The 23019-nt window shown below is 47.1% G+C and overlaps 7 protein-coding genes across 7 annotated transcripts; 3 read left to right on the top strand and 4 right to left on the bottom strand.

The window, feature by feature from the left end:
* Window positions 1–4089: 4089 nt before the first annotated feature.
* Window positions 4090–4744, top strand: BT62DRAFT_920310 (uncharacterized protein; the record flags this gene model as incomplete). Its single annotated transcript, XM_043184213.1, has 3 exons — window positions 4090–4294; window positions 4355–4504; window positions 4569–4744. The coding sequence occupies 3 exons, from the start codon at window positions 4090–4092 to the stop codon at window positions 4742–4744; spliced, it is 531 nt and encodes a 176-aa protein (XP_043039101.1).
* Window positions 4745–5278: 534 nt separating this feature from the next.
* BT62DRAFT_896637 (peptidase 1) lies at window positions 5279–7340 on the bottom strand (the record flags this gene model as incomplete). The annotated part of the gene is made up of 16 exons (XM_043183269.1): window positions 5279–5319; window positions 5373–5493; window positions 5556–5649; window positions 5708–5827; window positions 5859–5905; window positions 5958–6037; window positions 6096–6192; window positions 6245–6281; window positions 6335–6370; window positions 6424–6473; window positions 6531–6547; window positions 6603–6670; window positions 6732–6797; window positions 6857–6899; window positions 7019–7063; window positions 7118–7340. The coding sequence occupies 16 exons, from the start codon at window positions 7338–7340 to the stop codon at window positions 5279–5281; spliced, it is 1185 nt and encodes a 394-aa protein (XP_043039100.1).
* A 4373-nt stretch (window positions 7341–11713) lies between these two features.
* BT62DRAFT_896642 (MGMT family protein) lies at window positions 11714–12168 on the top strand (the record flags this gene model as incomplete). The annotated part of the gene is made up of 3 exons (XM_043183271.1): window positions 11714–11789; window positions 11840–11893; window positions 11948–12168. 3 exons carry the CDS (start codon window positions 11714–11716, stop codon window positions 12166–12168), a joined length of 351 nt encoding a protein of 116 aa, XP_043039099.1.
* A 415-nt stretch (window positions 12169–12583) lies between these two features.
* On the bottom strand, window positions 12584–13751 carry BT62DRAFT_896771 (HAD-like protein; the record flags this gene model as incomplete). Its single annotated transcript, XM_043183276.1, has 3 exons — window positions 12584–12915; window positions 12979–13648; window positions 13704–13751. The coding sequence occupies 3 exons, from the start codon at window positions 13749–13751 to the stop codon at window positions 12584–12586; spliced, it is 1050 nt and encodes a 349-aa protein (XP_043039098.1).
* Window positions 13752–16459: 2708 nt separating this feature from the next.
* BT62DRAFT_165630 (uncharacterized protein) lies at window positions 16460–17262 on the bottom strand. The gene is made up of 2 exons (XM_043179902.1): window positions 16626–17262; window positions 16460–16568 (listed from the first exon to the last, which is right to left on the bottom strand). Exons 1-2 carry the CDS (start codon window positions 17112–17114, stop codon window positions 16563–16565), a joined length of 495 nt encoding a protein of 164 aa, XP_043039097.1. The 5' UTR covers window positions 17115–17262; the 3' UTR covers window positions 16460–16562.
* On the top strand, window positions 17210–18635 carry BT62DRAFT_1076682 (uncharacterized protein; the record flags this gene model as incomplete). The annotated part of the gene is made up of 7 exons (XM_043179240.1): window positions 17210–17329; window positions 17414–17505; window positions 17564–17579; window positions 17635–17724; window positions 18148–18229; window positions 18293–18402; window positions 18454–18635. 7 exons carry the CDS (start codon window positions 17210–17212, stop codon window positions 18481–18483), a joined length of 540 nt encoding a protein of 179 aa, XP_043039096.1. The 3' UTR covers window positions 18484–18635.
* A 1012-nt stretch (window positions 18636–19647) lies between these two features.
* On the bottom strand, window positions 19648–20429 carry BT62DRAFT_165727 (uncharacterized protein). Its single transcript, XM_043179903.1, has 2 exons — window positions 19785–20429; window positions 19648–19730 (listed from the first exon to the last, which is right to left on the bottom strand). The coding sequence occupies exon 1, from the start codon at window positions 20314–20316 to the stop codon at window positions 19900–19902; it is 417 nt and encodes a 138-aa protein (XP_043039095.1). The 5' UTR covers window positions 20317–20429; the 3' UTR covers window positions 19648–19730; window positions 19785–19899.
* Between the last annotated feature and the right edge of the window lie 2590 nt (window positions 20430–23019).

Raw genomic sequence — 23019 nt, 5'->3', positions numbered from 1 at the left:
GTCAGAGATGTGAGCATTGAGGGAGACTCAAAGCCCATAGGTGTTGAGTACAGATTCAGAATGAGAGGGAATGATATCTGTATTGGCAATGCTTGAAGTTTCAGGATGAGAGGAATATGTGGTGCATTGGGCAGCCTTACTGAGGGTGATGGCTTCTGTGGACCATGCTCAGAGATCTGTTTCTTTAGTTGTGCTAGACTCTGTAAAGGAAGAGTCCAGAGTTTCTTGGCCATACCAGAATAGAGAACTAGATCCTCAGATAGTGGTCTTCAACTGGTGCTGCTGTTGGTGCCACTGCTGGTTATATTTTTTTTCTTCATACTCAGTAAAAGCTCAGTCAGCCACTTCTTTGGTGGCATCTCTGGCTCATTCTTCTGCTTCTGCACTGACCCACTCTGTTCAAGTGGCAGTGGTATAGTGATTGTTGGATGGTTCTTCTGTACTGTGATTTCATGGACTTCCTCTCAGACTGAGCTGAGTGCAAAGCCCTCCACTTGAGTTGATTCAGGTCATGAGCCTTTCATTCCATTGCTCTGATGGGTCTTCATCATTAGACTAGAGGTCAATGGCCCTATGACTACCATAGTTGGTGTGGACCAATAAGATGGAGCTTCTGGCTGGTATAGCATAGAGAGAGTTATGGCCTGAGTTTGACAATACACTCTAGAATCTTGAAGCCACCCAAGGAGCATCAAGGGAGTTCCAAGTATGATCTTCAATCTCAGGTTCTCATGGGGCAGTGGAAGGATCAGAGAACAGCTTGTCATTGAAGAAGTCATCAGGGAGATCCTCATCCTCATGGTTCAGGACTAAAAAGAACCCCAGCAGGATCCATAAGTTTCTAAAGCCTGCAAGGCAAGCATTACTATTTCAGCTAGTTGTTCTTTAAGATAGGCATGTTTTTCTTCTTCTTGATCATCCTGCATATCTGAGCTGCTAGGCTGGATTTCTGATATGGTTTCAACCTGAGGCTGAAAGGAGACTTGGGCAGAGGAAGAAATGTCATGGAAGAGAAGGTCAGAGATGACATTGTATAATATTTGTTATATCTGCTAAAATGCTTGATAGTGCCTGACTATCAAGCAGTTACTAATTGGTATTCTTGATAAAGTTGAACAATAGTGAGAAGCCCTAGAAGGGTTCCAATGATTGCAGCTAAAAGCCTAAAGAAGTCATCTGTGAGATCAAGAGTTGTAGTCTGAGAAGGTGGCATTCAGTTTCCTTCACACTTGTTGTGCATAAGGAAAGAGAAGCAAAAGCTTTGAGCTAATTGTTAGATCCAAGTCACACATGATCAGAACACATGATAAACTGATGCTGTATTGTATTCATACAGTCATGTCAGAGTTCACTATATGTGTCCATTGACCAAATGCTTCAAGGCCTTGCAAGATCAGCTTGAGAGTGAAGAGGTATAGAATAAACTTTAGCTCAAAGCTGAGGATATACAGCAAGAGCTAGCCTACTTATATACTAATCATCCATTGAGATTTTAATACTACTACTTATTGTATCTGTCCAAGTTGTTGTGCTCTTTGTCCTTGAGCATTGTTACTGTCCACAAAAAGACTGCTGTACATCATCAAGCATCATCATTGCATCAAAGGACAATGATGGACTGAGCTTGTTGTGATGACTAAGCCTGTCCCATGATCCTAAGCACTGGTGTAGGCACTCTGACTAAGCACAAATAGAGGTTAGATCAAAAAGAAAATAGAAAAATCATAATATCTATTCTGAGCAGATGGATTTTCTCTTGAATTTATAAAAGATCTTGCAGATGCAAAAGCATATTTCTCTATCCAGAGAGTTTGCTAGCCTTACAACAGTAACATCTGTGATTCCCATCATGACACTGGACACTGCCAGTCCAGCAAACAAAAAATGTAATAGACTGCTGATATAAGTAAGATAAGAAAGAGACTCAGAGAAGAAAGCCATATTTCTAGCAGGATCTAGAATGTAGACCTCCAGCCAAGTGATACATGCATATCAAGACAAAAAGTTAATGAGATTGGATTGCAGGAGATGAGAGCAATGAATGAGCAGCCAATTCAGCAAGCCCATTTGGATCTGGAGTAGAAAAGTTCTGATATCCATATCATCTAACTGTAAGATGGTGATGCAGCAGGTATTCAGAGATGCAATGATCCAGTCTCTAAACAAATGACAAAATAGAACATTGGCATCACACAGGATAACCATTCTAAACATTTTGAGAGATGATCCATCAAATGTGCTACTGTCTTCCTCTATAATGAGGTCTCTCATCAGTGACAAAATCCTGGAGAGATGGTTAATCATGCCATAGAGTGGTGCCATGCTTAAGAAGATTCTCCAAAGAAGCATGGTTTCTTTGCTTTCTCATCTCATCAATGGCCTCTTTTGCATATTCAAAATCTACTCCATAGAACTGGATCCAGATGATAAATTGAGAGTGATTTGACTCAGCTTTGGATGCATTAAAAAATAACATGTTATCTGCTCTGCAAAAATCAATGAGAACATGCAGTCCACTTTCTCAATGGGCAGATTTGTCATGAGCCAAAGGCAGATAACCTTGAAGAAGGAAAATGGAAGGTCACATCTGTCAGGAGCTCCAAATGAAAGAGAATCCAGCTTGAGGTGGAATAATAAATGCAAGCAAGTGACTAGAGTTGATTCAGATGCACTGATTCTGGTGGGGTGACTAGGATCCATGGCCCGAGAGATATGGTAAGACAACTGAAATGAGCTCTTTATTATCTAGCTTGTCAAGAATGATGAAGACCAATTCATTGGGGAGATCAGTGAGGGTTGCAGGGCTGGAGCCAAGATTAAGCTCAGACATCGGCGAGAGCCACAACTATGCCTGCAAAGTTACTGTTGAAGATCAGTGAAAAAGTTCCCAAGTGAAGATCTTACACAACTATTCACGTGACTTTCGCGGGGTAAGTATTCGAGTATCATCGATTCCATCGGTCATCGCTTCTCCCAACTTCTTCCGAGTCGCACTATCTTCGCTTGCAACTGTACAAATGTACATATATTTCAGGTTCACAGATACCCAGACCGTTGCTTCCGCCACGACCTGCTAAATTTCGCTTACTCTAGGCCATTATTTCACCTGCGTTTTCTGTCGCTTAAGTTGCTTGTGCTGGCACATACTCTCACTGACGAAACCTGACGGCATCCCTGAAAGCCGCATTACCTCGATCAGCCAGGGAAGGGTTTACTCCGAACAAGATCCTCGCTTGTTACTCCTTTTAGATTGTCCCTTAGAAAAACCATCTTTTTTTTGGATTCTGGCTGGGACTATGATATTTGGATAATCTTGATAGCTCTTGTCGCTCATCCATGTTTTTTTTTCTCAAGAGTATTATTAGAGTATGATACTCTTCTAGTTCTTGGACTTCAAATCTTTCTGACCTACGACGTCTTAAACGAGACGCACAAAGTCGCTCGTCTACGTCATCACCCCGCGGGCTTTGAACCCGGTCTTCTGCTTCACGGATCTGCCGATACGTGGCGAAAATGCCTCTTCATGGATGCAGCTGCTGTGGAGAACTGCCGTAGATTCTTCTCTGCACCCGACTCCTTGATTTTCGGCTTCGTATCTTTTGATACAATGCGTCTGATATCGTCTCTCCTGGTGATCCGATTCACGAATGGGGGTGATAAGTAAGGAAAGGATGGTATTTCGCTCGTCTCATGGCCGTTTCGCAGAAATGATGGTTGATGGGCCATGGCTGGGCTGTTACATCTTTCTCATCTAATCTTCATATCATCAACGTGAAGAGCTCCCTATCTACTTGGAGGTACCTTATACTCAATCAATTGTAGAGAATCACAAGGGCCCCAAATGGTAAACCGGAGTCCGTAAAACTCGTCGACAATTCTATAGAGCGCTTCTGGCACGTAGTAGCTCTGGCGGATTGTGTCTTCGGTCCGTAGTCCGTCCAGGCTGGCTAAATCCCTCGTGTATGTTTGGTAACCCAGGCGCCAGGAACAATTTACAAAGCGCCCGGCATCTGAATTCCCACCATTGGATCATTGGATGATATAAGTAAGACTCATCGATTTCTGCCCACCATCCCTGCAGTCATCAAGATGTCCCTTTCCCCCCTCAAGACTCAAAACCAACGACACCTCCCGGATACGGGATTGAACCTTAAAGTGTTCGACGGTCCTGATTATTTCACGTCAAACGTGCTTCAGATGCGGCGCCAGACGATGGGGCAGGAGCGAAGGGGGGAGTCAGCCTTGTGGTCCCCACAACCTCCCACTGCAAAAGCAACGGGACAGATGGTACTGGGTGTGTTCGAAGTTTGCTTAAAATAGCCGTAGGGGTGCTAATTAGCATGTTTATAACTAGATTCCACCCTGCCAAGGGACGCCACGCTAGGAGAGAGCCGTCGTTTCCAGGACTGCAAGATCAGTATGGACATGACTGTTCACGAACATCGCGAACTTTTATCTCCTGAACCAAACAGCAGCTCTCGGCCGGTAGTTTCTCCATCGACTGGTACGTCTTCCGAACGATGGGCGTATCCTTATCTGTCTGACATCACTCGTATTTCTTATTACAGCATCACGTCCTCGTGCCCTCGCGCCCTTATCCTCACTGCCAAAGCAACCCAAACTCAAGCTCGGTAAGCATGGATATTTCTCATATAGGGAGGTTGACTTGAGCAGGCCGTTGCTTCTAGCAGGACACCCATCTCCGCCCCTCATGTCCCTTCGGTTTGTGGCAGCCGGGACCTAGGAGGGTCTCAATTCACTTCCTTTCACCCTTCCATTTCCTCGCGCATCTATCATTGTTGTAACTACTTACATCCGACCAGATGATACCCCACATACTGTTTTATTCCTTCGCGATATTACGATTTTTAAAAACGGCCACTTCTCTATCAATGACATTTCTATCATTAAATATCAGCTTTTTTATTATGAACTTGTATCCGAAAAGTATTATCTGCTGGACACTTTGTCTTCTGTAGCCATCTATATTCAGCAGAGAGCACAGAAGAAGTCAAATGGGGTGTTGTCGTGCCTATCGAGAAATAATGACCAGACCAATTTGTGTATTCAAGCACCTTGCCGCTGCTATCTCACCATGCCACATGATATTTCAGCTGATGAGAGGAGACTAGGTAGCACCCAACTCAAAAATCTGGAAACTATAACATTGTGATGAACTGTTTCTATTCCATTTGAAGGCATGCCCGCCGATATTCAGGCTATTTTACATCATATATTTATATTTATATCGTTATAACGTCCAGTGCGCTCTCAGATCTCAGGCCCCGTTGTTGGCCAACAAGTTGGAGGTACCAGAAGCTTATACGTAGAGATCAGACTATGATCCAAAAATTGCAAAGAAGACAACTTACGAATACTAGTCAGGACACCAGAGACACCCAGGGACTTGACGAGGAGGCTCATTGCCGCCGGGGTCGTATTCCCGCTTTGAGATATGAGATACGCGACAATACCGGAAACATGGGGAGTAGCCTGAGTCGCAACAAAGGCTCAGCTCTGGCACGTAAGCACAGTCCGAGGATTAATCCACTTACCATGCTGGTACCGCTGATGTTGTTGGTGGCCGTCGGGCTGCCGATCCAGGCGCTGGTGATGTATGCTCCAGGAGCAAAGATGTCAACAACGGAGCTATCACCAATGGTTACTTTTGTAACTTGACATCACAAGCGAAAAAAAAAACTCGAACCCGTAGTTGGACCAGGTTGCTTTCGCATCAGCAATGGTCGTGGCACCGACAGTTATGACTTCGGCCACACGGGCGGGACTGGTGCCAGATGCGTCATCACCGTCTGTAGATAAATAAGCACTGATGAACATGAATAAAAGATGGATGGGACTTGCCATTTCCGGCAGCGACTACGACGTGAATGCTGGCATTGATGAGCTATTTTATTCCAGTCAATATCGGCACATGTGGAGTAGATATGATTGCTGACAGAGAGAACCCCACTGTCGAAGGTATCAGAGGCCGCACCACCGAGAGACATTGAAACGATGGAGGGTCTGCCAGAGGATTCTATCGGGCATTGAATCAACTCGCTGATATGGGAAGAAAAGATACATGAATCACTGACCTGTAGCATTAATGATCCAGTCAAATCCCGAAAGAATGTCGGAGATGTAACCAGAGCCAGCATCGCTCAGAACTTTGACGGCAATCAGGTTAACAGACTGGGATCTTTGTTAGTGAAAGCTGCAAATATAACCCCAAGGGAGTACACACCTTGGCTACACCGTATTGGTCGCCGCCAATAGTTCCGCTATAAGAGTAATTAGCTGAAGTCAGCGTACAAAAGTCAAGTACTGTACGCACGAGACATGAGTACCGTGGCCATTACCATCAGCATCGCTGTGATCATAAGATTCAGACAGCAGGCGACGAGAACAACATATTGCACTCACGCATAGCCACCGAATGTCGCTCCCCAAACCGCACGGCCACCGAAGGTGGTCTAATAAAGATGATGTTCGTCAGTATGAGAAATCAGATAGAAGATCATGCGCCTTACGTGTGCCGTGTAAATACCTGAAATCAGAATCAGAAAGATGTTTTTTTAAAAACCATAAGGTCAGAATCTTACCTGTATCAACGACATAGACATCTACACCATCTCCGGTGGCATTGTATGCGTAGGTATAGGTCAAAGCTCTGAAGATTTATCAGTCAGGCAGTGATCAGCAAAATTTATTGTGTAAAAAAGATATCGTACGATGTGTCAGAAGCGCTGAGGGCGCTTACTTGAGAAATCCGGTTGAGGCCCCAAGGGGCATCTGTTCTAATGGAAGGCGATGTATCAGTAACTCGAAGAACTTCTGAAACGGTGCCAGCACGTACTGAACGGTGTTAATGGAGACAACGCCATCTTCAGCGACAGTGGCTGGCGAGGCGCAATTTAGCGTGACTTTCCGGAAATAGGATTCCTGTACCTACCAACATCTATAATAGGGAGAGATCAGTATTCTGGCTGGCGGACATGCCTTAAAGAGGATGACTAACCAGGGTGAGCGAGGATGTTGTTCAGTGTTTCGTCATCAAGTACACCTAACATCAAAAGTTACTATCAATTCGGAAATTGGGTATGAAAAGAAGCTTTACTCGCGAATCCTGTGGAGGTGCGGTTGTATAACGCAGTGACGGACGAGCCGAGGCCCTCAACAAGCGAGTCCCTTGACGTCTTGTCCGTCATGGTCACGATGTAACTATTCTCTTTAACGTTTCCCGCAAACTTCTCAACCTCGCGGAGCGCAACGTGGGGAGCTCCTAACACGGGAGTGAGAGCGGCTGCAAAAGAAATAGCGGTGGTGAAGAAAGACAGCATGATGAGAAAAGGATGCCGAGGAGGGTTCGTGAACTGAGAGCACTCGGTAAGAGAGCCCGTCTGCCTTGAGCAACACCGCACCCCTGGCTTTTAAACATCCTTCCAGATAGTGATAGATTACAGGCGATATAAGGATCAAATGTTGGCCGAGTTCTGCAATGCGTATAGGTACGTCCGCCTAGGGACTTGCAAATATTGAGGCTTCGCATTACATGTGCTGCCTTCCTTTCAGGGATAAGGAACGATTAATATGTGGTTCGAGATGCCTGTGGCGGCATACGGCAATGAGTAATTTTCATACTCATTCTGGAGATCACGACGGTTCCTTCCCAATGGGCTGGCTGACATTGGGTGAGAACATGATGCCGAGCTTCCAGACTATAGTAGCTCAGTCGAGATAAGTCCAAGTTTGACACAGTCCAGTTTCTTCGGAAGATAGAAGCGCTAAGATCTTTTAGATATGATATCTGTGACCCGAAATTTCCCCAGATTTAGGTTATGTCAAGCTTGTGCTGGTGGAGTTCGACCAAGGCGTATGCGCTATATTTAGGCTCCACGTGCGGATTCGTACCGGAAAATGCCGCGTTATTGTTATTATTGACGTTGCACTCTCATGACCTTGACCGACCTCGAGACGGGCACCGGGGCAACTCTTTACTGCGAGGCGATAGATTTGGGGAGATAAAACTGGGATCGACTGGCGGGCATGCCCTGTGGCTCACTTCATTTCTATCTAGATGGAAGGATTTCTGATAATGATGAAACGAATTCACACGTTGATTCCTGACTACCCATCGCGCGTTGGGTGTCAAGATGGTGGTGAGTCGAGACGGCCCTGATCTATGCTTCTACCTTATCAAACAAAGGTCCCTTTCGCCCGTCGGCTTGTATAGCCTCTTCAATCATCCGACCTCTCCATTGTCCCTGTCTTCAAGCTAGGCCTTGTCGTTATCTGTTCTTCGTCACTGGTCAGAAAGCACATGCACCACGATCATGGGAGCTTGGCGTTAAGCAAAGTTCTTCGTGGGAGACCCGATATCGATTCAACGAAATGCGGTTGCAGTGGGTAGGTTTGGACCACTGGCATCCCCGTTGAGTTCCCCCTCGCAGAATGATGCATTTAGCTGGACAATGTCATCTTTGGGGATCGAATACTTGCCCATCACTCTCATGGCATAATTCTTTCACCTTCCATCTTGCCGACTTTGAGGACGGGTGCGATTGGGGCTGCTTCGAGCTTCTCCCTCAGAATGCCGCTGACGGGCCAACAGCTTCATCTTTGTCTGTCTATGATCACATGTACTTTAGTAACTAGAGGCAGTGGTATGGACCCATATTGTGCATATTTCGGATATTTTACTAAGTTCCTGTTGTATCTGATAGCTTCGAAGAAATGTTGGTCCAAGTCCTCTCAGTTTCTATTATCTTTCTACAAAAAGGACCCCTCCCAAGGCCCATGCGTCGCTTGCGCGGTCGGCCCTACAGCCGTTCACAATAAACATCCTTTCGGACCGACTTTATGCCCTATTTGTCGAACTCCGACAACGGTTCCTGATAAAAGGCGCCCACTACAACACCTTTCCCTTTGGACCATTACCACCACCACCATCACACCCACGACCTTATGCAATCTTACGCGCAAACAGACCTTGGCCTGAAGCTCATCAATTTCGACGAGTTCACCGCCACTCTATCTCAATCCCGGCCCTTGAAGTCACAGTCGGCTTTGTGGCGCAAACAATCGTTGGGAGATCAGAGACTCTCACACCTCGAGATTTTCGGTGAGATGTCTTTGAGTTTCATCAGCTGAGAAAAGTTGTTCATGCCGGCAATGCCTCGCTGTAGATTCCATTCCCCTCGAAATCATTACCCTCGGACAATCACGCCGCTGCGTCGACAATCAGATGGATATATTCAACGAAGGAGAAGCGAGGGCCATCACTTCTTATGGATGGAGGATGCCATCCAATTACGCCTTGTACAGCGGCGGAGGCGTGAGCTCGCCGGCAACTGGTACGTCCAGCTTCCTAGGCTCTTCAATTCGAATGACCCTGACCATGTCAATCATATTTCAGAACCTCGTGCACTCTTGCCCCGCGCTCGATTATCACCGAAGCAGGCTAGTTTCATGCGTGGTGGGTGCAATTCCTGCAATTTTTGCGAGATTGCTGATTACAATGACGGGGACTTGCAGGACCACCCACCTCTCCGAAGAGTCCAAGATTCAGACTTGGCACAGCTGGATACTAGAGTCGGTGTTCGTTCAACGACAACGCTATCCTCCTTCATATTCAGGAAAGTATGTATACTAGGAGCATTTTCCTTCACACATCCATTAGCATATGTACTACCACTAGTCACGAGCATTGTATAATCCATCTTGTTCACTCAAAAGAGCCTTGAGGCTCATAGGACCATCTATCTAGTTTTATTTCTTCTCCGAGTTTCAATCTATTTATCTTCGAGAACTGAATCTCAAGCTGAAGTTTATTTGGAGCATTGTTGGCCAATATTGCTCCACGTGGAGAAAACGCATTTTCTGCCCGACCTATTCTTGCCCGCACCATCGAAAAGATCATTCGCCCCGTCCGAGAAATAGCCCCATTCATGATATAGTAATCATCAGGCAAGAATCGCTGTCTCTGGCCACCCTGAATCCCATGCTGCCCAGCGCGTGCAGTATCCGTTGTCTTTTACGTTTGGCCACAATCCGCGGGTTCCACGTTTCTGCCATGTACTTTTCATATTTAGCCTCGGCTTTCATCATCCCACGATACGACCCTTCTAATTCTCTTTTTCGGGTGCTTTCATATCTCTGCCACGACCCTTGCCTCACGGACCGGCAACGACGATCTTTTTACCTCCTATGGACGCGATTCGAATTTCGCTTCACGAAGCGTGGCGATGTCTTTCGCCGATTCGACTTTGGCGACGATACAGAAGAAGAAGCCCGTGTTCAAGCCTCTGCCGGCACTCGACTAATGATTAACCTTGCTACACACATCGAGGTACAACCGCGGACGGAGCAGTATGAAGTAGCTCAATCACTCTTTTACGCGTGCTATCTCAACAAACTTCAAGATCGCATAGTGCCCGTCCATTTCGGGCTCTGGATCGGCCAAACATCACGGGCTGCCAGTGGGGTTGTCCTCTGTGCGATTTTGGAATGGGGTGGCCATCCAATCCAAGGTAGAGAATTTATACGCATGAAAATCGGCACCCCCGGGCCAAGGTTTTTTGTTCACCGCAAGGCATTTATGCTCACTTTTGTACGTGTACATAGCATACAGTTTGCCGTGGCCATTCAGGAGTTGCACGATGGAGATATCAGCTGGATGACTGTCGCCACTTGCTTTACAACGAGGAGGTCTGGGGCCGTTCGAATCGTAGATTTCACGCAGGCTACGGGACGTCACGTATGCCGGCGCCAGCTGCCTCTTATTCATTATGCAGCTTGTCCATTCGAGGAGATCATGCAGCGCGAAGAACTGATTCAAGCCGCGAGGCTTTTGTGTCTCTTTGGCTGCTGAGTCTGGTTTTTTAAAATCCGAGGCTTTTCTGAACTGGCAGAGGACAAGGACGTGGATATGAAAAGGGCATTCATGTTTTACAAACGCAAGAGAGCTTTGGGACTTTCACATCCTCTGGCACTCGAGGCCCAGTTGCGATTTTTTTTTTTGCGGTAGTACCGGGATAGCTACTGTCGTGGAGCCGGACAGCTTGACCAGAGTTTGAAACTGACGGGGAGGCCTCACAGCTACACCCGCCAGTCTTGTTGCTCCAGAGGTAATAACGCGCTGGCTTACCATGTTACAATTAAAGAACCACCTATGCTATCTAAAGCTAAGAGTGAACTCCCGACTGACCGAATTACGAAGAAATTTATCTAAAAGGGTTAGTAAATATAATTGAGTATAAGGGCGACGCAATAAATATGATCTTGAAGGAGACTGGTGTTTCTCGACGGGGATCAAATTCATTTCGGAGACGGAGTAATATGTTTTCTCCGTAGTTTGACCTCGAATTCTTACCGCCCCGATAGAAGCGATGTTAGTTGTAACACTTCCACTACTAAATGTATATGTAAGATTATAGAGTCAAGGCAGTCACTCTCGCGCTATGCAACTTGAAGCGCGCTGACATGCTTCAGTTCAAGAATTCCTCTGAGCTCTCTTCAAACTCAACATTGCGGATCTACAAGACATCCCTGCTAATTACGTGGCCATATCCGCTGTCGAGTTCCTACTAAATTGTACCTCAAAAAAAAAAAAACATCCCGATCGCGCTGCCAAACAAGGCAGGTGAAATCAAAAAAATGAAAAAAAAAATACAAATGCGTAATCATTCTACCAACGCAATCAACCACCACCACCATGGACATCGCTGAGTTTCATGCTGCTGTGTACGATACTGTGAGGCATATCCCCATGGGTCGCGTCACTTCCTACGGTGCGCCCTTAGCCCTTCACAATCCTCTCTCCAAGACTGCATCGATGCAGGCCACATCGCGAAACTCATTGGCATGCCTACCTATTCACGACACGTTGGCCAAGGTACTCGCGACCGTCGCCATAGAATCTCCACTTAATTACACATTTGATATGTAGCATTGAAGTTTACGTCGCCTGACGCGGATCCCCCTGTGCCATGGCACCGCGTCATTTCGTCGACAGGCGCAATATCGTCGCGGGGCCCGGGGACGGATGGGGCGCAACGGCAAAGGGAGGCGTTGGAGGCTGAAGGCGTGGAGGTGTCTGACCCAGGATTAAAGGTCGATCTGAGAACGTGGGGATGGTTTCCCGATAATCTCAGCGAAGAGGGAGTTTGACGTGCGGTCGTGATGGGCAATCCCTAGTTTTTTCCATTCGCAGCTGCTGACTGTGAATAGCCTGGAAAATATGCTAGCTTTCAAGACCAGCATTCTCCTGACAGATTTGCGGTGTATGGGCGCGGCCTTCAAGTGGTCATCGTGTCACTCCGTTGGTCTCAGTATACTAAGATTATTTTATGTATCGATTGGAGCAACTTATTCTTCATTCTGATAGTGATACAACCCGCTCAAAATATGAATTATTTTGAGACAAGGGAAGAATGAGAAGTACTCTAGGATATCTTGTGAAACTAGAGGCACTCTAATAAATATTGATAGAACATAGTACCGAATGTGCCTGATCATTTCTTGAAAATGACGTCAAGACATGTTTCTACACAGTGATAAAGCAAGGATAATAAGGATAGAAGATCTAAGTGGTGATGGTGAATTTTAGCTTATCGCCCTCAACCTCGCACTTGACCGCGTTCATATTCTCGACGAGGTAATGAGCCCCACAGCCCTCGATTTTCGACCGCTCGTGCGAAGTGCAAACAGCGATCACAGTAGCACCGCTAGAAACACCCGCCCGGATGCCGGAAGGGGAGTCTTCAAATACGACACACTTGGAAGCGTCGTACCCGAGACACTTTGCGGCAAGGAGGAACGGATCGGGAGCAGGCTTGCCAGCCTTGAGGCGTTTGTCGTCGGCAGTGATGGTGACAGGAGGAGGGGTTATCCCGACGCGAGTCATGCATCCGTAAGCTGTTGTTAAAAGAATACAAGTCAGAGACCGGCGCGACTCAGAAGAGGACAAGGGAGCCTTACCGTAAGTCTTGGCTCCGGAAGTCGCGACAGCGTATCTGCCTGCGGGAATGGAATCCATCATCCTCTTCACTCCAGGGAGAATGCGGACGGAGCGGTCAACGCTCGCCGCTTCGATCTGCCAAGCCGCGAGTTCATCCTGACGCATCTTTTTGTCAAGTTCCTCCTCCTCCTCAGTGACCTCGTTGTGGATCGACTCCATTACGGCGTCCTCGAAGGTAGGTTGGTACACCTGAGCCTCAGGGACGGCGCTCATACGAAGGAGGTTCTGGAGCCGGCTGGCGAACGAGGGTCGACGGGATTGGGAGGAAATGATCGAGGAAGCGCGAGAGCTCGGTGCCGAGCTCGCAGGGGTCAAATCGGGGGTACCGAAACCCGAACTTGCGGGGGAACGGAGGGGTGAGTCAATGGGAGAATTAGAAAAGGAGTTGCTGCGAGAGCCGGGACCATGAGTCATGTACGCGTCGGCGAAGAAGAGAATCGACTCTTCAAATTTGGTAACCTCGTCGTCCATTTCATGCTCTTTGATGTGAGGCTTGAACGCAGCGAGGTTGTCCACGGCACGTTTACCATGGGTAGCCGCGATGACATAGGCTGGGTCCTCCCCAATGTCTTTTGCGACTTTACCCCAGGCGGCCTCTACAGCTTGGATAGAATCCGTCAAGGTTCCGTCCTATTCACACACTGGCAGAGTTAGGTTGGGACAACGACGATAACGAGGAACACACCATGTCAAACAGCACCGCGTCGGCATAGAAAGTTTGAGTCGAAGGCATGGTTTCACGAAAGAGGTAATATAACAAGAGGAGTAAATCAGAGAGAAGAAAGCCTCGACTGGAAATTGGTGAATTGGTCATAACATGTCACTTTATATACAAGGATGCTTGGATGAATAGGGGAATGTGACGCGAGGACGGTCGAAAAAATTTCATCTTGAGTCGTCATCTGGGCCAGCATCTCGAATGCGAAACGGGTTGCCATAACGGGAGACACTGTTGGATAGCTGAAGGACAGCCACTAAATAAGAAACGCTGATTTAAGCATTGGCGATGGGGTATTTCCATTATGCTTGTAAACGCCCTTCCGACGCTCCACAGGTTTCAAGATCTACGATCAAGCTTTCTTTTTTTTTTTTTTGGTATGACAGAAAGACAAGGCTCCTGACTCCAAGGACGTTCCCCTAGAATGAATAGAAATATGAATGGAAAACTTGAATAGAAGCCTGCGGGAATGGTAGATGTCAACTTACACAGTAGTTTCTATTGATAAACACGAGCGCGATGCAAACATAAGCGGCGACGATGCCCTTTTTGGATGATATGATGAAATCGGTTGCAGACATAAAAGGATTGTTGTCACGTTTTCCTGGAGACACCCCACAACACCCGGCGCACAGCCAGGCACGGCCGATCGTGTCTTGTTGTGCGTGCTCTGCCTAGCAGCATCCTCCCCCCTCCCCCCCTTTCGCGATGGCTCCTTTTGGTTCATCGTTCTTGCTTTTTTCGCGTGGAGACGTATTTTATATCGCGTGTTTAGTATTGTAGGGCCCTCTATCGACTATGCATGTCGGGATTCCGTCATTGGCCCTCCGTGAACGTTAGATTTGGACCTACGTGTTGCTTCTTCCGCGTGCAACTGGAGCATTAGGTACCAAGATACTAGGAGCCTTATCTCTGGGCTGGCGTTCTGCCGCACTGGCCTTTGTTCCCTCTGGCACTAGAATGGCATTCATGTGTTCATGCATCAGAAACGTGAAGCAATACATATCTGCACAGACCTGCATGTGACACAGCCGAGGCCGAGGTACGAATAACAAAGAGAGCTCTATTTGACTGAGATGGGGGACGTCGCGCCGCCTCCACTGCAGGTCGTTTCATCTGGAAGATTGTGGCTTGATTACCGCTCGGCGTCTTGCATCATGGGATCAGATGGGCCTCCGTCCCCCGCATCTGTCACTTGCAAAGACCCTCGACTCGGAGAGCCATCGAGTCAGCTTGTTTCTCTCACACGAATGTATGCGCAACAAAAGGTACCTGACGTCACGTAACAAATCGTTCATCAAGTAGTTGGTTCTGTACCCGCCTCCAGACCCGTTGTCGTCATATTGCGATGAAGACATCTATACTCGTCCTTCCTCCGGCATTTTCTCATGCCTTAAGAAAGTTTCCAGGGCGGAATGAAAGGTACTGAAAGGAAACACATCCAAAAGATCAACATTTCGAAGTTCTTCCATTCGCTTTTTGTGGATGGCGAACTTGACCCGAAGAACGACTCGGGGTGCTTTGTTCCTCAGATGTACCTGCACGGCAAATTTGCGTTCATGTGAGGGCAGTACAGACGTCCGCTGTCCTGATATTTCCGAGCTGCGACGGTGTGTGAATTTGCACGTACGTTTTTAAGGAACCTCCTTGTTGAGGATCACAGAAGCCCGAGTGATCTTTTCTGCGTTAAGCACTGATTGGGCGGTTGCAGTCAGGTAGGAACTGGTAGGATTACTATTTAGGCAGGTGAGTGCCACAATTGATAAGATAATAATTGATGGAAGCCCTTTCAGATAAGCATTAATGGGGAAGTGGTATCCTTGGTCGTTGCCGTATTGTATACGTTTCGACGCGCCGGGGTGTCGTTTCCCCATTAATGCGCATTGAATTTTACACAACATTTTTCGATTTTTACGAAGACATTTTAACTGTTCAGGCTTGAACTCGAAGAATTGTAAACAGCTATTACTTCCCTTCAAGGTCAAGCAGTCAGTTTATTGGACCCCGTCGCCGTCAATGAAAGTCTTATGCAGTATGTATTTCATGATTATATTATCGCAGGCGGGGAATGCCATTCTGAACCAGACTTCATGCTTATGGCCATGGACGGCGTTTCGAAACTGCACTTTGTTTCCGACTTCAAGGATCAGCCTGTTTAACTTCGATAAAAAAAATTCCGGTCCTCGACTGACCCGAGACCGGCACTGACAGTGGCACTTTGCATCATCCCAAGGTATATCGGCGTCTATCTGTCCAAGTCTTATGTCGATGATCGTGATCACGTCGTTCGTCCATTCTCTGAGGTCAGGGAAGATAAATTTTGTGGCAGTACGAGTTTTTTTTTTTTTTTTTGGGTGATTACAATGTCATTGTCCATTCCAAATCCCAGAGTTGCAGAGACTACAGACATAATCGACCACTTAAATATCCATGAATGCGTATATGTACAATTGCCTATGATAATCCCTAATAATTTCGAAGCTATCAAAGGAAATCAAAGTTAGTTTGCTTGGAAAAGTGTCAAAAGCATAAGAGCCTCACCTTCGTTGCCGCATTGTTACAGCTGTGTAGATTATCTACACCTATGTTTTGCGAACCACAGGTCGGAGCGGCACGATTAGTTATGTTTAGTATGACAATTGCATGTGAATTTGAGAATTTGATTCGGACTCGGACTCGGAATGCGACAACCGTGGCAGGCGGCGGCGTAGAGAATGTATACGACAGCGGGGAGACGAGGACGGCGTGAAGGATAATTGAAAAGAATGACGAAAGCATATCCGATATTGACGGCGGGGAATGGCGAGGTAGAAACAATTGGACAAGTCACATCTACAATTGAGGGTCGTCAACACAAATGCAACCGTGAAGACCACGTCGTGGACTCACCCACATGTCAAATCTTTTCCTCCTTCGCGAACATCCAATGATATCTGGCGGACCGGGATCCACGGCCCGCATAACGCACGTCGAGGGACTCGAGGTCGTGAGCATAACAAAGGATATCACCTTGAGATTGTCATCGAAGTCTATGGTGCACTCAAAGTCCTCCGTCCACCCCCTCCGACTCGACCTCCACGTCCAATGCACGCTCCCGAGGAGAATGACGCGCCTGGCGTGCGGCAACATTCTCATTGAGTGCTTTTCCATCGCAGAGCGCTCGTAATGGGTGGCGAGCAGATCAAAGTATGACCGAACGGCGTTCAGCCCCGTGAATCGATAGGCCTCGGGGGTTTTACAGTCAGCGAAGGAATGTTGTATGGTGACCGTATGGTGCTGAGAAAAATGTGCCAAGAGGCGTATAGACGGGGAGTTATTGGCAATGTCGGAGAAAAGATTATCGGCGACGGCTGTGAGGTCTGATACAGAGAGTGACATTGTGGGAGGGAAGAGCTCGAACGTTCAGCTAAGGCAAGTATAGGATGTACTATATAAATCATTGGACCTCGGGCAGACGGGGAGGTATTTTTGGCATGGCCGCAGAAGGGTTCCAGGTTCGCAAGGACTTGGCGCCGGCTGGTCGCAGTCGAGTGAGTAAAAAACATAATACGGGCATGTCTACGGACTTTGTTCCCTCGCATCATTGGTACTTTGTACGCCGTCCCAAGAGTAAGAAGTCGATGTGATAACGTCAGTTGAAATCCGGCACGTTCACGCGGCCCTTCCACGGATAACAGCCGACAGCTTCGGATTACATCGGGAAATCCATGAATGCTGTTCAGTCCTTATTATTACTCGAAATTGCTCGAGAAGCGGAAGAACCATGGAGGTATAGATAAGAGTTAGAATGAAAGGTAAGTGTGGCACCCAGATAGTACTATCTCTAGCGCCGGGGGTACAAAGGTACTTTGACGTCCGGTGCAGTTTTCTGACCGGAAATTGTGCCACAGATTTTCAGGGTGTAGTACGAAAACAGCAAGCTTGCTCCGGAGTGCAGAGTGCGCTGGGCCGCGATTTCATAATCCACATGGCGATTAACGAGATGTGTGTACGCCAGTGGGGTCGATGACTCAGTTCCAAATGCCAGCTGAAAATTTTGACTCGGACGTTAGCCAAGACAGGTTGCAAATGAAACTCGGGCATCGGTCGTAGTCCACTGCGCTAATAAGCATTAGTACGTGCTCGGCCCTACATTGTCGAGAGATCAATTCAGCGCCTCCGAGACCGATAGATAGCTTTCCGATCCCCAAATACAGTACCAGGGTCAGGCTCCGCACAGTTCCTTGTGGCGTGTCCTTGTGGATCTCCTCTAAAAGGAATGTTGCCTAGCCGTTGCCGTGGAACGTGCGCTTCCGGGTGAAAGATGAACGCAGACAGGAGTAAAAATCGCCACCGTGAAGCGAAAATAATATAGGAAAGACATGGGTCCATATTTGCTACAGCTGCTATTTCAATTTCGCTATACCCTTAGCGCGATAATCCGACGATCTCAGTAACCCAAACGAGCGTCGACATATTATACGTCTCCCAGTCGTGTTTCGCGGCACCAAAAGGTACCAATTTCATCATGCAGAATTGTTGGGGCTTTGTGGCGGCGGTTCCGCGTGCCTTTTAAGAAGACCCATTCGATCGGACAGGTTGCTCGCCAGGAAGTAATTTCGGTGGTTTTCCTATCGACAGAACAACAGGTACCTTTCATACGCCTGATGCTAATTACTACGCAAGTGTACGCACACTGTTAGGCCGCCAGAAACCATCTCAACAAAGATAAATACAGGCGGGCCAGCGGCTTGTCGTTAACCATTAACTTTTGAATGTGGGCGCGGTCAGTACTTACCTTCTGAGTCAGTGAAAATCAAAATCAGGGATCGAAGGACTCTCGGGCATGATGTGATTGAGGTGGCGCGTGATACTATAACATCTCGACACTCTCAAGCGCGGCTTCGTTCATGATGATTCGATAACCTAGTATCAGAGAAAAAAAACCTGCGGAATCAGAACACACACGCTCGACAGCATAATCAAGGGCTCTGAGTCAGAGCCACAGATCCGTTCGCGCGAGTCTCGAGTTAAAGTCTCAGGGTTGGTGTCACGATAAGAGTAAAATCTCCGTTGTTCCTTCCGAGCTCTAAAATGGGGAGCAGCGAAGCTTATAGACTGAGAATCAGATGATCAGGAGCCTCGAAAGATCAGGTACAAGTGGCGTCGCTTGTCTATCCTCACTCGAAATCGTACGCAATGCCCGAACGTATGTAAGTGGATTCGGATCATAGGGACAGTGATTCAGAAGCCGTAAAGCTGCGTTTTGAATTGTTACCGAAGGGATGAACTGTATCGACGGAAACTGCCAGGCTTACCGTTATGTGGCGTAGAAACCGTTCCTTGTCTTACACACTATGGATCCTCCCTTAGGATTGTACGGAAGGTGCAAGGTCCGAGGAGTATGGGTAAGAACGAATAGCTGAGCCCATGACGAAGATACGGACCGAAAATAATCTGCACCAGTTCGATTCCGATTTCCTGGACAGTATGGGAAATGCCTATGAAAATCTAGATGTGGCCAGCGTTTAGCAAACGAATATTAAAACGCACCGGTCAAATCCAAAATACTACCCAACGTTCGGTCCATCCTGCCCAAGGAAGTGGAACCACTCATTGCGCTTAAATTTGAATCTCTAGGAGACGAAGATAGGCAAATAGTGCCACGACCTGGACCCCGACTCGATACTTGCTTGACCTTGCTGATCGTATTTGATGACATAGATGCATGCATTTTACCGGCGCAGCCCTTGAGGAAGAATCGAACCAAGAATCCGGTGCATGCCTAGAGAAGGCATCAGAATGCCCTTGCACAGCCTATTCGCCTGACCGCTGAAGTTCAAGACCTAAAAGAGAAAAACATGTCAAGTTCCTTGGCGCTCTCGGATGAGCATTTCTTCCCAAAGATTGATGGATAGCGGCGAGCACGAAGATCAACTTGCGGGAAATATGCTTGGACGAATATGATTGGACCATCGCGTCTAAGATATTCGCAAGACGGTGCAAGATTCCGTCCTGGCCAGCACGAAAAAATTTCAGTTCGATTACGACATCAGGGTACATACTTACCCGCGAGAGCGTTCGAGACCTGCAAAATGCTCATTTACAGCATAGAATTATATCCTTATATAATCCATACAGGCAATCTGTTCAACTGGCGCCCTGAACATGCACCGATGCACGCCTAGAGTATTTGAATTGAAGCGATACGCTGAAAAAAGTTGTCAGGAGTCAAAACGGCGAGTTGGACATACTTCAGACGTGCTTTGAACATCTGACGGACTGGCTGTCCGTCAAATCCTCGGATTTTAGTGCTTAATGAGAGTTCTGGGGCAATGTAATTGCCAAATAACTGTTCAACCTTCAACCTTCGACATTGACTCCGTTGCTGAGTTAGAACGGTGTTGATCGATGATGGAAAGGAACGGGACCCTTTGGGACAGTCTTTGGCAGTTCTTCGTGCATCTGCTGTGCTTCTATGAAGGCCCAAAGTCTCTGTCCAATTTGTAACATCTCGATTTATACATGCCCACATCCTAGGTAAATATATTAACAAATAAAAAGATCCAAAAACGGGTGAAACGAACATAAACCTAGCCATGTAGCCCACTGCGATGCATACGCAAATCGTCCACTCGTCTTTTACCTATTCTTAGATTGATCATCAAGTCACCAATCGAGTTAAGTCGACCCGTCGGTCCCGGATTCCCTAAAATCGTCCACAGCTGAAAGCCGCGTATCGCATCAACACTACGTCCCTTTGCAATCCAATCGATTCGGTGTGTTGCTACGAAAGCACATCAAGAAGACCTAGAATGGAGAAGCACGACACGCGAACTAAAGATTAGCTGCGCGGAATTTCCAGGTTATATGGACATCAAATTTACAGCGCAGTCTACAACCCTCAAAACCAATGACTTTCTTCGATCAAGACAATGTCGCCTAGTGAAAATTTGAGGCAACTACGGTCGACTTGTCGATGATCCTCATTACAGCGAAAGTATTTTTTTTTCCAAGGACACTCAAAGCAAACGGCACTGCTTCGCATCAGTACCATATTCACCTCGGATACACACGAATTTGTTTCCACTGAGTATACATACGCGACGCATCAGCAAAAGTCAAGTGCCATAATGTCGAGAATCTCTTACTAACTGCGGAACTCGCGTATATGCCCGAGCATACTAATGATAACACCTTTGCTTTGGCGTAAATTTTATGTTTCGAAAATACCAACGGAAAGGCATTGCCCTCCACCCAGCGCTGCTACGTATGACCAGACGAAAAAAAGAAAAAAAAAAGAGGATCCGCCACGCAGGAGCATCGTAGCCGAAGAAGATGCCTAGAAAAGACCGAGCGATGTTGAAAAAAAGCGCCAGGGTTCAGTAGAAAGCAGTATCTTGCATTAGGAAGTTTGTCGCGGGTACTACGTATTCATTACTTGGCGATCAGATCGGACCGTGAAGAGCCTTGGTCATGCATGATAGTCTAGGACAAGACGTGCTGCGATTGACCCAAACACTAACGAGAACGCGCCAATGGTCGCAAGATGCCTCAAAACATCAACTCGGAGGCTCTGCGTCCAGTTCTATGACGTAGATCATGATGCACAGGACGACGGCACTAATGTTTCCTGATTCTAGCTATGTAGGTGGTTTGAAATAGCCAGCGAGGAAGAGCCTAGAGTAGCATTGCTTCAGCTGTAAATTCGAAATAATGCAGCTCACCGCTTTCAACGGATTTTTGAAGTGTTGGCAGCTAATATCTTCTCGGAGCTTCAAACTTCAGCCAGACAGTCGATGATCGGTCGGTCCAAATAGCTTTTCCCACGTAATGGCGCCAAGAGCATGAAGACGGCAACAGACGGCAAAATAAGGCATTAGATGGGTATCGGTTAACGTCTCTTTCCCTCCAGAAGTCGAGAATTGAGATCAAAGGAAACGATGGCCGAAAAATTTGCAACTTGACGTCATGTCGGCGATTCGGACCGATCGAACCGATCTCCGAAACAACAGATCGGCTCTCGACCTCGGAACTTCAAAAAAGCTTCAAGAGCCAAGGTCAGGTTGGTGGCAAGCCAGGCTTGGTCACCGTCTTCGTTTGAAAATGCAAAAGGAAGACCAAATTCCATCAGGCCACTAACGGTTGTTATCCTGCCCGTTTAGATGACTACTATTAATGAACGACCGTGAGTACCGCTTACTCCCACCTCACTTTTTGGCAATCCGAGGGTAAGGCGGTCAGAGACATCCTCGTTTAGAGCATTCGATTATGAGGGTGCTTCGGATAGCCACGCGACCACTAAGGAAAGATCTATAGGGATCAATAAAAATCTGACATTATAAGAAACGGACGTACATTATTTACTCTGTCCGAGCCCGGGGCTAACAGTGGGCCTAACGACGAGAAAAAATAGGGCCGGGCGTAGCCTCGATCCCATGCCTTACCAATACAGCTGAAGCTGGAAGGGGATAGGGAAGGTAAGCCATGAAGAGGACCCGTGGACGCGGGAGATATCTGGCAGGCCGTATATGTTACAATGCTCTCATCTTGTATCATCTTGTACGCCAAGATGCTTTGAAATTGTACAGGTCTAGGAAGATGCCTTGAAGGAAACGATCCGAAAAGATGCATCATACCCGGGTCATAAGTAATGAGAGGAGTCCGTCCCCGACTTTGTTTCCTTTCTTGCCGTCGTCGATGCTTTCCACTCCATCGTAGAAATCAAAAGGACAAGGCGCCAATGGCTATACCTATGCTGAAACCGAGCCTTCGCGACCATAAGAGGTTGTAGAGAAGCGGAGGAAAAGACAGCAACAAAGAGCTTAGAGAAGTGATAAAAGATACGAGATTGACAAGCTCAGCCGGTACTTACCAACAAACCGTCCATGCGAAGACCTGCGAGGCATAGAAAGCAGCGAGAAACCGGGTAGGTCATGAAACAAGGGCCAAGATATTGGTAACCAGGCAAAGACATCATCTGTTCACGGAAAGACGGTAAAGATGTATATAAAAAGGGAGAGCAGGCGTGAGATTTCTTGCATGTTGCCTAAAAAAGGATCATCAACGTTCCTCTTTGGGATCATGCCATCAAATTGCGGTTTCTCCAGAACAATATTGGACCCTGGACGATATCATGATTCGAGTCCCATGGCATCCGCATTTTTCTTGGTGCTTCTGCTGCTTTAGGCCCCGAGATCTTTTTATCAGGTTTTTTGTCAAAGCTCCACGTTTTTCGACGTTTTTCGTCGCGCTTGTACGCCCCGCCCTTCACACTCGTTTTATCGTCGCTCGTTTTTCTCGT

This window comes from Guyanagaster necrorhizus, assembly GCF_019112545.1.
Source record: "Guyanagaster necrorhizus MCA 3950 unplaced genomic scaffold BT62scaffold_14, whole genome shotgun sequence".
NCBI lineage: Eukaryota > Fungi > Basidiomycota > Agaricomycetes > Agaricales > Physalacriaceae > Guyanagaster > Guyanagaster necrorhizus.
Note: the sequence above shows the minus strand (reverse complement) of the source record. Positions and strands in the feature narration are given on the sequence as shown.

Bases quoted from the DNA above. Each gene is read 5' to 3' on its own strand.
- BT62DRAFT_165727 (XM_043179903.1), bottom strand. From the start codon at position 20,316: ATGGCTAGGTTTATGTTCGTTTCACCCGTTTTTGGATCTTTTTATTTG.
- BT62DRAFT_165630 (XM_043179902.1), bottom strand. From the start codon at position 17,114: ATGTCACTCTCTGTATCAGACCTCACAGCCGTCGCCGATAATCTTTTC.